The sequence below is a fragment of the Amblyomma maculatum genome, chromosome 6 (genome assembly GCF_055883805.1).
Source record: "Amblyomma maculatum isolate TAMU_Amacu chromosome 6, ASM5588380v1, whole genome shotgun sequence".
Lineage (NCBI taxonomy): Eukaryota > Metazoa > Arthropoda > Arachnida > Ixodida > Ixodidae > Amblyomma > Amblyomma maculatum.
Window position 1 is genome coordinate 188,599,829 of NC_139349.1, and position 12,506 is coordinate 188,612,334.

General features: G+C 43.1%; 1 protein-coding gene across 1 annotated transcript in view; it reads right to left on the reverse strand.

Moving 5' to 3' along the window:
• Nucleotides 1–726: 726 nt before the first annotated feature.
• LOC146187595 (DNA polymerase theta-like) overlaps nucleotides 727–12,506 on the reverse strand; it is a 163,881-nt gene continuing 152,101 nt past the window's right edge. The window contains exons 23-25 of the mRNA XM_084608233.1: nucleotides 8,804–8,915; nucleotides 7,208–7,474; nucleotides 727–2,828 (exon numbers count right to left, since the gene is read on the reverse strand). Coding sequence (XP_084464359.1) covers nucleotides 2,641–2,828; nucleotides 7,208–7,474; nucleotides 8,804–8,915 — 567 coding nt within the window. The 3' untranslated portion in view covers nucleotides 727–2,640. The remainder of the gene's footprint in view (nucleotides 2,829–7,207; nucleotides 7,475–8,803; nucleotides 8,916–12,506) is intronic.

The following is a 12,506-nucleotide window of genomic DNA, read 5'->3' on the forward strand; positions in this document are numbered from 1 at the left end:
GCATGCGTACCAATAGCATAGTGCGATCCGCTACTGTGACCACTTACGCTGGCTAGCATGTGGGGCCACCTGGCACACTCATGGCAATCTGTGCATGACCAGTAGCAGATCATGGTCTGCTATAACTCCCTAAAAGCAAAGCACACAGCCTTATTATGCAGGTAGCGCAGCTCCCACCACCCTACACGAGATGACTGACTTCAAGAAAGACAAAACAAACTGAGTGTCTTGCAGTTTCTTCCCTAGGGATGAGAAAAAGGGAACAAAAGCAAGGAGCTTATCCTCAAGCTGTCATTACAGGGATTCACACTGTCCAGTTTATTTCAACAGGAGGGGAGGGTAAGCAACATGAACACCTTCTCTCTGGTCACACTCCTGCACGCCATATGGTTTGCGAACCATAGCAAAAAATTATGGGGGACACTTAAGCTCCGCCTGAGTAGGTGAGGTACTCACATGTAAAACCCTGCTCTAAGCAAGCCATATGAACATGCCTGCGTGGAATTGAGGTAACTTGAATGCAAGGATTCTGGCAGGCTGTACAGTCAATGCACAGCCATGTCAGCTGCCAGCTACCACCTGTTTCACTCGCAACACCAACACCGTCAGATTTTCGGTGAATGGGGCCTGTGTTAAAAATGCACTGAGGTACTCGAAAAAGCTATTTAAAAATTATAAATGATAATGACAAAGTGTCACTGGTGCAAGAGGATAAAGAAATCAAAATAAAAACATTCATTTATTTCAAGCGCAAAAAGAGCTCTTGAGCACTAATTTGGCACGAAAATAAACTGGCACTCAACAAGTAAAGTCATTAAAAAATAAGCAAGGTTAACAGAATTCCTCCTACTTGTGACTGAGTTGACAGGGCCCGATTTCTATAGCAGAGGGAAAAAAGTACAAAAATTCACCTAAACTGCAGAACTGCAGAAAACTTTTGTAAAAAAATATCACCACACTAACATTTAATTGCAATTTGTTACATGCTAATAAAAATGTCATTTCTTTAAAACATCAACACATACCATATTAAATAGCATCCTATTGCTTTAAGCTATCGCTTGTATAAGGCCTAACCAAATCACATGCAAAAGGTTCCTGCCACATATAAAAGAGCAATTAAAAGCTTTCAGTTTCAGACTGCAGCAGCAATGTTGCTAGTACTGCAATCCAGGATTAGATTACAATACAAGTACTCTGTGTAAAGCAGGGAAGTGTCAAAAAGCTATGCTCTTGAGTTCAATCAGCCACTATCTGGCGTCAAGTTTGGCGATTTAAGAAAGTATTGTGCATGCATGCCCAAAATAAATAAATACCATACAAGATAGTGCAAGACAATTACAGCGGCCCTCCAAGGACTTAAATTGGGAGGGGCCTTCCCATTCCATTGTAGAAGCGCTTCAGTTTAGTTCTCGGCATCAAGAGTTCATTTCAGAGTGCTTAAATTAAATTACTATCACCGTGAGTTCTACATTTCTGAATTGTCCTCGAATATACGTAAGAGTTGTAAATACATTAAACTGCATCTATTATTTAGCACAGCAATGAGTGTGCAGAGCATATATAATGCAATATATAAATTATAACCCAAAACTCTGCTGTTACTGCAATAATCTGTGCAATAATTAAAAGTGACATTTACTGCATATGCAGATCGCTACTAGACAAACAGTAGTTGTCACCCAAAAGTACGAGCAAAGTACTGAATGAATACACTTATACCATAACTGCTCCCATCTCCATCACAAATGATGATAAGTTCACCTGATGTGTTCACATAACAAACTCTGATGGAAAGCTGCAGCCCCATCTCGAAGTCCAAGCGGCCATCATATACAGTGCACGAACTGGCGGGAATAGGACAATAAAGCAAACAAGACCAACATTTTTGATGTCCGACCCCATGTATGCATGCAATCAAGGTGCACTACCAAATTTCAAGGGGTCTGCAGCGTGACAAATGTCGAGGTTTGACACTAAAACCATGCACAATACATTGAAAGTGGCGGAAACTATCCGCACCGGGTCCACAGACATTCACTCGGCTTCCAGTTGACTCCACAACGGCACAAACGTCAACACACCAGGGTTGCCAGTATTCCATAGCATATATAGGCTGTAGTGCAAAAATACCTGGGACAAGTGAAGATAAACATGTGCCCACTGCATCAAACAGCGCGAGAAACCACGGGGACAGAACAAAGGACGACAGAGGATGAGCGCTGACTCACAGCTGACTATTTGCCATGGTACAAAGTACTTGTATGCATAAGCGAAAAAAATCACGGATTAAGAAATAAAGTTTTATAGACAAGCAAACAATACATAAACATATAAAATGACAAAAAGGTGCTCTATTTATCTTATACTTTGTATATGTATTTATACCTTTCTTTCCTTTTCTGTGATTTTTTTCGCTCATGCATACAGGTATAGTGTACCATTGTGAATAAAGTTAGTTGAGAGTCGGCGCTCGTCCAGTGTTGTTCTTTCTTCTGTCCCTGTGTTTTCTTGTTCTGTTCGATGCGATGAATCATTACTAACTCGTCGAATCACGCTACTACTTCTATAAACATGTGTGTATCTTTTTCTTCTGTCTCATATGTTTATGTGCTACGGTGCATATGTCCAGCTGTATGATCAGTCCAGCCTCAACTCGTTCAAGTCTGCCCAACTTGGTCCGGCACGAATGCGCACTGCGAGAGGCACTGACAGCTGCCCGGCTCCTTCCATGCACTCGCGCACAACTACAGACACTGCATGCAAGTCGTGTTGGCACACTTCCAGCAGCAGCTCGTCGTGCAACTGAAGAACCATGAACGCCCCACCTGGAAAGGAAGAGAAAACCAAGGGTGTCAAAAAAAAATTTCAGGGGAGCGCTTAAATCACCTCACGTGCAGCAAGGCGAAAGCATTTTGGCGCTGCACTGCTGCAATCCTTGTGACGCCCGATTCCTCGAGAAAGAGAGAGAGAAAGGGAGTCTCTCTTTCTAGAGCGAGACTGCCGGACACAACTGCACTGTCATCATTGTCACTATCATCAGCAATATCACTATTCTCTTCGTCGGTAAATGTCTTTAACCATCACTATCACTATTTTCCTTAGAAGTTAGACAGAACCACAGCAATGTGTCACAGATAGATCTTGCCCACACTATTTTCATCATGAGCGAAGTAAGGCTTTCGCCTTAAAACATGCTGTAGTGTCCCAAAACTGAAGCTATGTTACTGCGTTCTAAACTGAAGCTTGGTGCAGTAGCTAGAGCCTCAAAATGGTGGTTGCAGGGAATGTTTGTAAAGCTTGTGAAATTAAAGGAAGAGGTTACCACTGAGCTGTGATTTTCTTGACAAATAGCTATGTAGATCAGTGGTTTTCAAGCATTTTGATGTGCCAAAGAGCGCACTTCATCACCCCCAAATGGTCAGGGTTGTTTGAGAATGGACTCTTGCCGTTTTTCTTTTTACACAGCCTTGTTCAGTTTTGCAAGTTTTGCCTTCAGCAATCATTTTTTTCAATAAATGCTCATTTCTCTCAAACTCAGAAATCTTAACTGTAGAGTGAGAACAATCTCAGCTGAGCGTGCATGCTTTCGTTTGCCACATTCACGTGTGCATGCACCACCATGTGTCAACGAAGAACAAAACCTCAAAACAAAAGATGGATGCTTAACAGAAAGCATCAAGAGGCTTTAAAAAGAATGCAAAAGTGCTTAGTGGCTGTTATATTATAAACGTGCTGCGGCCGGCCTAGTGAGTCGGGCGCCTGCACTGAACAGCTGACATTGTCATGTCATTCTGTGGACGTGACAGTGGCATATGCAGAAGCATAATAATGTGCCTCTGCACATACCAATAAGTATAACAGATTTTGAAAGGGTGGGTTACTCGATCGACAGCATGGGTGCTCGTAGAAAGTACAGAAGTAGCACAGAGGATCTGCTTTGTGAACTCCTGGACTATAAATCATGTAAACTGAACACCCGCTGAAAGTAGAATTTCAAATGACAGCCCTTTGTGGGTACTCCGAACAAAACATGAAAACATTTTAAATTCAGCAAGATAGCCTTGTTTCATGAATGTGCCATGCCTTCTTGCCTGAGGTGGTGAAAGCCACAAACACTGCATAGACAAAAGAAGTCTTATTATGTGTTTACCGTTATTATACTGGCCCTTATTTATATCACAGCTGAAGGGAACAATCCTGAACGAAAGAGGATGGCAGAGCACTCTAGACCCAGGCGTCAGATCACCCAAGGCATTCCAAACTGAAATTAAAGGGACTATGAAAAGCTTTCACTAAAGTACAAAACATGCACGGGCAATAGATATACACCGGTCCTCTCTTCAAGGCACAAATTTTTGAGCTAGCTTGATAAGCATTGAATCGCTCCTCCTCTCTCCCAACTCAGAGCATGCTGTCCCTATGCAAGAAAAATGAAGGAAACAAGTCGCAATAATGCCAAAACGTGCCCCATTCCATCCACACATAAGTGTGAACTCACATTTAACATCTGGTTACTCATTTTGTATGAGCATATCACAGGCTGTTAAGCTGTTCTAGTCAAACACTAGATGTGCAGCATCTAGTGTTTGCACAGGGTGAGGCAAGTATCTGAGAACACATGTTACTGGTGATACATCATCCTGTGTGATCTAGTTCAAGATACATTATTTGCTGCAGGTAAGCATGCCAAAACTTCAGCTAAGTCAGAATAAGAAGAGGCATGCTGTCATCATACTTAACCAGCCAAAGGACAAGACTCGGGAAAGAAGAGGACAGGACAAGGCTGGACTAGCAACTGAATGTTTATTGATCAGACGAAAACAACGAAGACTCCTGCCGAAAAGCACGCGCACAACCCAACCGGTGGAATGGCAGGAAATTGGGAAGAAGATGAAGAAGAAAATTCAAAGCCAATTCAAAGTCAAGGCCTAACTAACGACGTTTCTAATAGATCAAATTCCTTACAATGAAGGTTAACCGACGCCTTAGCCACACACTTGTCCTCGGCTTTAGCAATGTAAAACGCTTCAACCAACTCTCTGCAGAGTTGATTACCATTTCTGTAAACTACACCCATATTATTGAAATCAGGCGCACAAAGGGACGGGTCATGCTCCGACTTACACTCTCGGGATTGCACATGTAGCGCCCAGTCGTCAACCTTGTTGAATTTCATGCTGTCATCATCCCCTTGGCTGCACGCCGCCCTGATTGATTGATCATAACATTCTTGAAGGTTGCCCTGTCTTTTGTCTTTAAAGTATGGAAGGAACTGGAGGCTGCCGAGAGTGAAGTAGATGCTGCTTCTTATAAAGAAGAACATTTCTAGCACTCTCACCCCAATATCAGGTGCTGGAATTCATCAGTCACATTTAAGGTGCCATTTGACAACAGCCCTGAGAAGTACGTCAGGGCTCTCACCCAGTAGGTCATGGGGCCCCTATATCAGATGTGTCATTCATGAGGACCTTCGGAACAAGTCATATGCAGCGAAGACAGCTCTTGCCTGACAAAACCAAAAAAAAAAGCCACCCCTGACCAGAGCCAAATGCCTCCAGATGAAACTGAAACTTCGACAGGAGCCTGGAGCATTGCTGCTTTGCTCAAATGAGAGTGTTCGTACAAGCTGAGACCCAAAATTTATCAATGGCTGCTTAAAGGCATCAAAGATGAACCAAATATCATACAAACAAAATTTCCAGTATCACTAAAGATCCTCAGAGTTGTGAGCGGTAATGTGATGTCTCCTCATTCTTGCTTTTCTTCAATGTGCCAGAGCCAGTGCTGTTGCTTACATTGAGGTACTGAACACAACTGTGAAGCCCTGAATTATTGCCACAGCATGTGGGAGGCCATGTGTTAGAAAAAGCTCTACACCATCCCACACAGCAATAGAGGTCAAGAATGAATGGCTGAAAATATCCATGACCATGCTACTCCAAACAAGTGCCCTCTTAGTTTCCCAGATGTTAGCCTGGGGTGGAATAATATAGCGATTCTATTGCATCAAAATACGATTCCATGCCGTCACACTTTCAGCGATTGGTCGGCCAAATTTTGAATATATGCATAATGAGGTTGTGTTGCATGATGTCACAGGAATTTATTATACATCTTTCTCCTACTAGCTTCTTAAAAAATAATTTTTTTTCAATAATAAACTCGTTTTATGGGCTATTGTTAACATAAAAAAAAACAAGGCAAAGCGTTTGGCTATGCCTGTTTATATTTCATTGGTTCTCTTCGTAGAAAGTGATGCCTTAACGTCATGGTACGCAATTTTGACGTCATCACCAGTGGAATGGAACTGATTTTGGCATCATTATATTATTTCACCCCTGAGGAACCATTATGTAGGGGCCACGGTTGACAGGGAACAAAAGATTAAACGATTATAAACAACCTAATTCAAGTGTCTCAGCCTTTTTTTGCCTGTTCATTGCCAAACGCTTACCACACCCTGTACTAACTGAAATTAACAACTTTTCTCCACCCTTTCGCACACCTGCTCCGCTGGGAAAAGTACAGAGTTGACCACACTTGTCTAAAGCACTTGTGGATTTGTGCAAACGAAATAAAGCAAGATTTTAAGACAGCTATTACTCGCTTTCACTGATGAACTTGCCGTCGGGCACAGCCGACTGAACCTGTGAACAGCACAGGTACAACCTTCTTGCCAACTGCAAAACAACTTTGATGAAATGTTTTTTTCATTCGCACCACACTAGGAATGACTGCTTGAAGGCATTAGACAAATGGAATCAACTGTGTACACTTGCAACAATTATATATACTGTGGTGCGCTTTGTTTTGTTTAAAACTGAAACTTCGACACAGGACTATGCTCAACCGAAATTGATTTCCAACACAGACAGACGAACACAGGAAGCAATGAAGTGACAGGACAGAGCGCTCTGTCCTGTCATTTTGTTCCTTACTGGGTTGCCTGTGCTGCCTGTGGTCTGCCTGTGCTCCATAGCCCCATTTCAGTAATGCATCAACCAGCCTGCAAAAATATTCTTACAATCAACTGCTTTTGGAGACGAAACTTCCTCTCCGCTAGAAAGAAAAAGAAATACAGCAGTCTTCCGTCCTCCACTGCACTAAGTGAAACTGCAAGTAATAGGGTCAAGGTCATTCCGCGCCGCTTTCTCTAGGCCTTGCTGATCTTCCCGTCGCAATGAATGCGACAGGGGCCACGCACCTTTTGGTCCGTCATTTTCTGGCAGGAGGCCCTGGCACCCGGAAAAGTGCTGTGCCAGAGCTTTGTCCAGCGTCACCAGTGCCTGCCGCAGCAGGTCGGCAGCCGAGCCCTGCACGACCGTGCTGAGTGCCTGGCGCTCGGCCTTCGCCCGATCGGCATCATGTACACTGCGCAGGTTGGTCAAGGGACGCCGCCTGCCCAGCAGAGTACGGACCTCACCCGTGACTCGGGCACGTTCCACCAGCTGGGTGGCATAGCGCTGCAGGCCTGCACGTGACAGGGTGGGAAAGAGATCCCCTATGTCATGCCACAAAATTATTTTGAGATTGAGATATTCAGCACTTTGGCAAGGTCATTTGAATCACTGCTCTCCTTTCCTCTCATCAAACCTCTGTTTGTGTTCATTGCATTAAAATTCCCCCGAGTTGTAGCATGCCTGATGTATGTTGATGCCCCATTAAGAAGCTAAGTGCACATGCGAAGGTGTCGAAAATCCAAGCAACCTGCTGCATGAGCACTCCACACCTGAAAAAAAAAGAAACAAAAGCAATTGCTAGAGCTAGAAAAGAAACAGAAGGAATAAGCATACCACCCTTTGCTAAGGCAGCCATCCCCGAGAACTAGGAAAAAGGGAAAAATTTTCTTCCAAATAAAAACTGCAGTGATGTTCAAGCATTTTTTTTTATTTTTTTCCTGCTACGTACGTGCACCTGTAGTTATACCTTTAACTGCTGCATGCACCTGATATGGCTCCTCCGCTCTTAGGAATGTAAAGTCAGGCTTGAGAGCAAGATCCCCCTCTTGAATCACAAAAAAAAGAACAGTTATCGATGCAGCAGTACATCCTGTGGTGGTGGTGATGTTTCCTTCTTCTGTCTCTTGTCCTCTGCAACTTAATGCTATTAATGTGATACGACAGCATTAAAGTTCACACCACAAGAGCCAGTGTGCATCACAAGATTCCCTGATTGGTCAAGAGAAGTCGCATCACCTTAGGCTATCATCCTCTCAACCAACTAGCAATCAGGTCACAATGTCTGGTGGCCTGACTGCCAAGTGCAGACTGGTCAAGTGGGGTCTCTGATGTAAGGGAACCACATGCTGTCTTCAACCTCTCAACCAATCAAGGAGTTTCATGGCTATGTTGGTAGGTGGCAGGTGACATTGCTGAGCAGTGATTGGCTGCTGAGATGTGTGATGTCACGCGATCCCTTGGAAGATGTGCTGGTCATGTGACATAGCCAACGGTTGTGGCACCTATAATTGCTAAAAAATTAAGCAATACAACAATGAGCAGGTCGAACTGCAATGAAAGAAGCCTACAGCAGCAACACAGTTTCCAAGTGCTATTGCATTCTTCTGTTACGGTGACTTAAAAGTCCCATACTTGTTTTTCTTTTCTTGAAGAACGCAAAGTTCTCCCTCTCGCAAAAACGCTTGATGGTTTACTCGAGCCACTGCAAGGGAGTTTCGCTCTTAGCTGCCCATACTGGGCAACATGCTGTGTTTGAAGGTCCTGAAAATGCATGACAGTACGAGACCAAGCAATGGGCCACTGTGGAACACCATTACTAGCACAACTCAAGAGGAGCTCACCTGGAAAGGCTCTCCGGAACTGGTTAATCATGGTGTCCGCTTCGCCACGCTTCACACCCAGCTGCTGAGCGAGTGAGTGTGCACCCTGCCCATAGGTGATGCCATAGCAGATCTGCACAGGCGGGTGAACACTCGGAGTGAGAGTACTTACACACAGCTGGTCATTACAAGGCACTTCTCGTATGTGTACCCTCTTAAGGTGGCACATGTACAGGGTCATCCACTCTAAGTGCAAACAAGCCTGCACTCTTCAAAGTGCATCCAAGGCGGCCACACGTCAAAGCAGTGCGGGTATAAAGAGATCCAAAGGCGGGGCTTCGCATGGTCGGCGACTTTGTTTCAATGTGCGGCCATCTCAGTGGGCTCGGCAGCAGCAGAATGGGCACTTCGCTTACAAACCCGTTCTGCTTCATGGTGCAGGTACTCGCAGCAACGCTACAACTACCCCTATACCCATGAGTGTCTGCGTCGACGGAGCTGCTTATCACATTGACCAGAGAGGCGAAGCTATCAGCACGTGGCGATCGGTGTCAAATCAATGAGGTCCTCTTACCTGTTGTTCTACCATCTGCACATGCATCTACTATGGCCACGTCACAAGACATCGGATCACAGGATGCTATAAGACCTAGCGCACCGGGCCTCCAGATCAGTGGGCTTGGCAGCAGCGCAATGGGCACTTCGCTTACAAACCCGTTCTGCTTCATGGTACAGGTACTCGCAGCAACACTACAACTACCGCTATACCCATGCGTGTCTGCGTCGACGGAGCTGCTTATCACATCGACCAGAGAGGCGAAGCTATCAGCACGTGGCGATCGGTGTCAAATCAACGAGATCCTCTTACCTGTTGTTCTACCATCTGCACATGCGTCTACTATGGCCACGTCACAAAACACCGGATCACAGGATGCTATAAGACCTAGCGCACCGGGCCTCCAGATCAGTGGGCTTGGCAGCAGCGCAATGGGCACTTCGCTTACAAACCCGTTCTGCTTCATGGTGCAGATTAGTCGCTACCTGCCTGCTTCCTGCTATCGTAGTGACAATAAATTTTTGCTGCTGCTGCCCTGCCAAACTGTGTTAGTGAATTTTTAGCGGATGTATGCTCGTTCAAGAAAAACCTACAAATATGCGGTAACGTTGAATCTAACCCCGGCCTAACACAGGAAGAAATGTTGTCACAGCTTCTTTCACGACAAATCAGCATTACTGATTCTATTAATACTCTTGTATCAAAGCAGACCATGTTTGACGAAAAACTTACGGTCATTACTGAACGAATTGCCAGTTTGGAAGTTCAAGTCACAGTTATGAACGCATTAAAAACAGAAGTTAGTGATCTTAAACTGACAGTAACAAAACTCGAAAAAAATGTTTCTTACCGTCTCAACAAAGTAGATGATCAAGAAAATCGAAGCCGAAGAAATAATTCGATCATTTATGGACTGGAGGAAAAAAATGGAAGAAACAACAGAAAAGCTTGCAGAAGCTTTGAATATACAAGTGTTCCAAGAAAAACTTGGGGTAGATATTAACAGCATAGAAAGGTGTCACAGGCTAGGAAAAAAGAAAGGCAGCCACACGAACCGCCCTGTTATTATTAAACTGCGAGACTACAGAAAAAAAAGTCTGATAATAAAAACATGTAAGAAGCTAAAGAGAACACAGTTTTCTATTACTGAAGATTTCTCTATGAGGATTCGCAATCCTAGGAAAAAACTTTGGCAGAGCTCATCTGAGGAAAGAGCGAAGGGTGCCAAGTCTAAACTAATTTTCGATAAGTTAAGCATAAATAGCACTATGCATTCGTGGAATGAAGAAGAGAACAGGCACATGAAAGTTCCTACAAGTAGTGCATGACGTATGAAAACGAAAACACAGACACTGAAAGTCCTGAACATTAACTGTCGTAGTGTTTTAAACAAAACTGCACAGCTTGAGTCCTTGCTACTTTCACAAGACGCGGATATCGCGGTCTTGACCGAAACATGGTTAAGTACTGAAATCTATGACAGCGAGTTTGTGCCAATAGATTACAATGTGTTTCGCAAGGATCGCGATAGAAAGGGGGGTGGAGTGGCTATGATCTTCAAGTCATCTGTAAAACTTTTTAGAATGCCTGATATCCTGGATGTAGAGAGCCTATTTTACAAAGTCTATATTAACAAGGTTCGATATATTTTAGGCGTCATATATAGACCTCCTAATTCTTCTGTTATTGTTCTAAAGAACGTATCTACAACTACATGTAAAACAAGGAGATAGATTAATACTCGCTTAACCTACCGAACATTAACTGGGCCTCATTTTCATCACCCTTGAACAGTGCTATTGAAAATGAAATGTTAGATATTGCATTTACGTCGTTCGACTTGTTACAGGTTGTAAGTAAATTCACTAGAATTCAAGCGAATTCAAAGTCGATTCTTGTTTCGTTCTTTGTCAGTGGCTTGATAAGTGATGACATCACATGCGACGTTCTGAGTGGTATCTCTGATCACGAAGCAGTCCTGTTATATTTAAACAGTCTACATTTCAGTGCTTGTAATAACATTCAGTTCTATCCAAATTTTACTCGCGCTGATGATGAATCAATAATTGATCTGCTGGCATTTCACTTCGACGCATTCCAAATAAGTGATTGTAATGTCAACAGCATGTGGCTTATGTTCAAAGACATTATTTTTGAATGCATCCAACAGTTTGTACCAACAATTGCTAAAAAAACATGTCATAATACTTGGATTACTCGGGACACGCTATGTTTACAGCGGCAGCTTAAAAGGCTGAAGAAGAGGTCAAAACATTCCAGTTGCCACAATTTGAAAACATTAATAAAAAACGTAACCCAGCAACTAAAACCAAAATTAATCATGATAAAGATAAATATTATAATACGGTACTTCCATCGCTCATTCGGACGTCTCCCGAGAAATTCTGGCGACTTGTAACTTCTAGTTCTCGATCTCCCAGTTTGTATTCGATAGATGGTGTGGGTGTGTGTGATAATGGTGCAATTAGTTCGGCGTTCGATAATAATTTTAAAACTGTTTTTACAGAGACAATGGCTATCTTCCAGTTTCACATGTCCTTACCTTCAATTCCTGATGTGGTGATTAATGAGGCTGGTGTTTGCAACCTGTCACTGAACCTTGACGTGAAAAAATCCCCTGGACCTGATGACATACCTAATGCCTTTCTGAAGCGCTACGTGGAATGGTGTTCTAAATATTTGTGTGTACTTTATAATAAGTCTCTGAACAATTCTTCTATACCGCACGACTGGGGAACTGCCTGAACAAAACCAATACACAAAACAGGCGACAAATTACGCGTTCACAACTACCGGTCGATTTCTCTTACTTCAACATCTTGTAAAATTTTCGAACACATAATTCATAAGCATTTAATTGTTTTTCTCGAGAAACACAACGTGATTTCCAAAGCACAGCACGGGTTAGGAACGATCACTCTACAACTACTCAGTTATTTGAAACTATACATGACTTTGCAAATACAATAAATGAAGGGAAACAGACAGACGCAATTTTCATGGATTTTTCAAAGGCTTTCGATAAAGTGTCACACAATAAAGTAATTCACAAATTGGAGTACATAATAAATAAGAAACTACTAGCTTGGATATAGGCTTTCTTAAAAAATCGACATCAGTTCGTTTCTCTAAATAACACATCTTCAG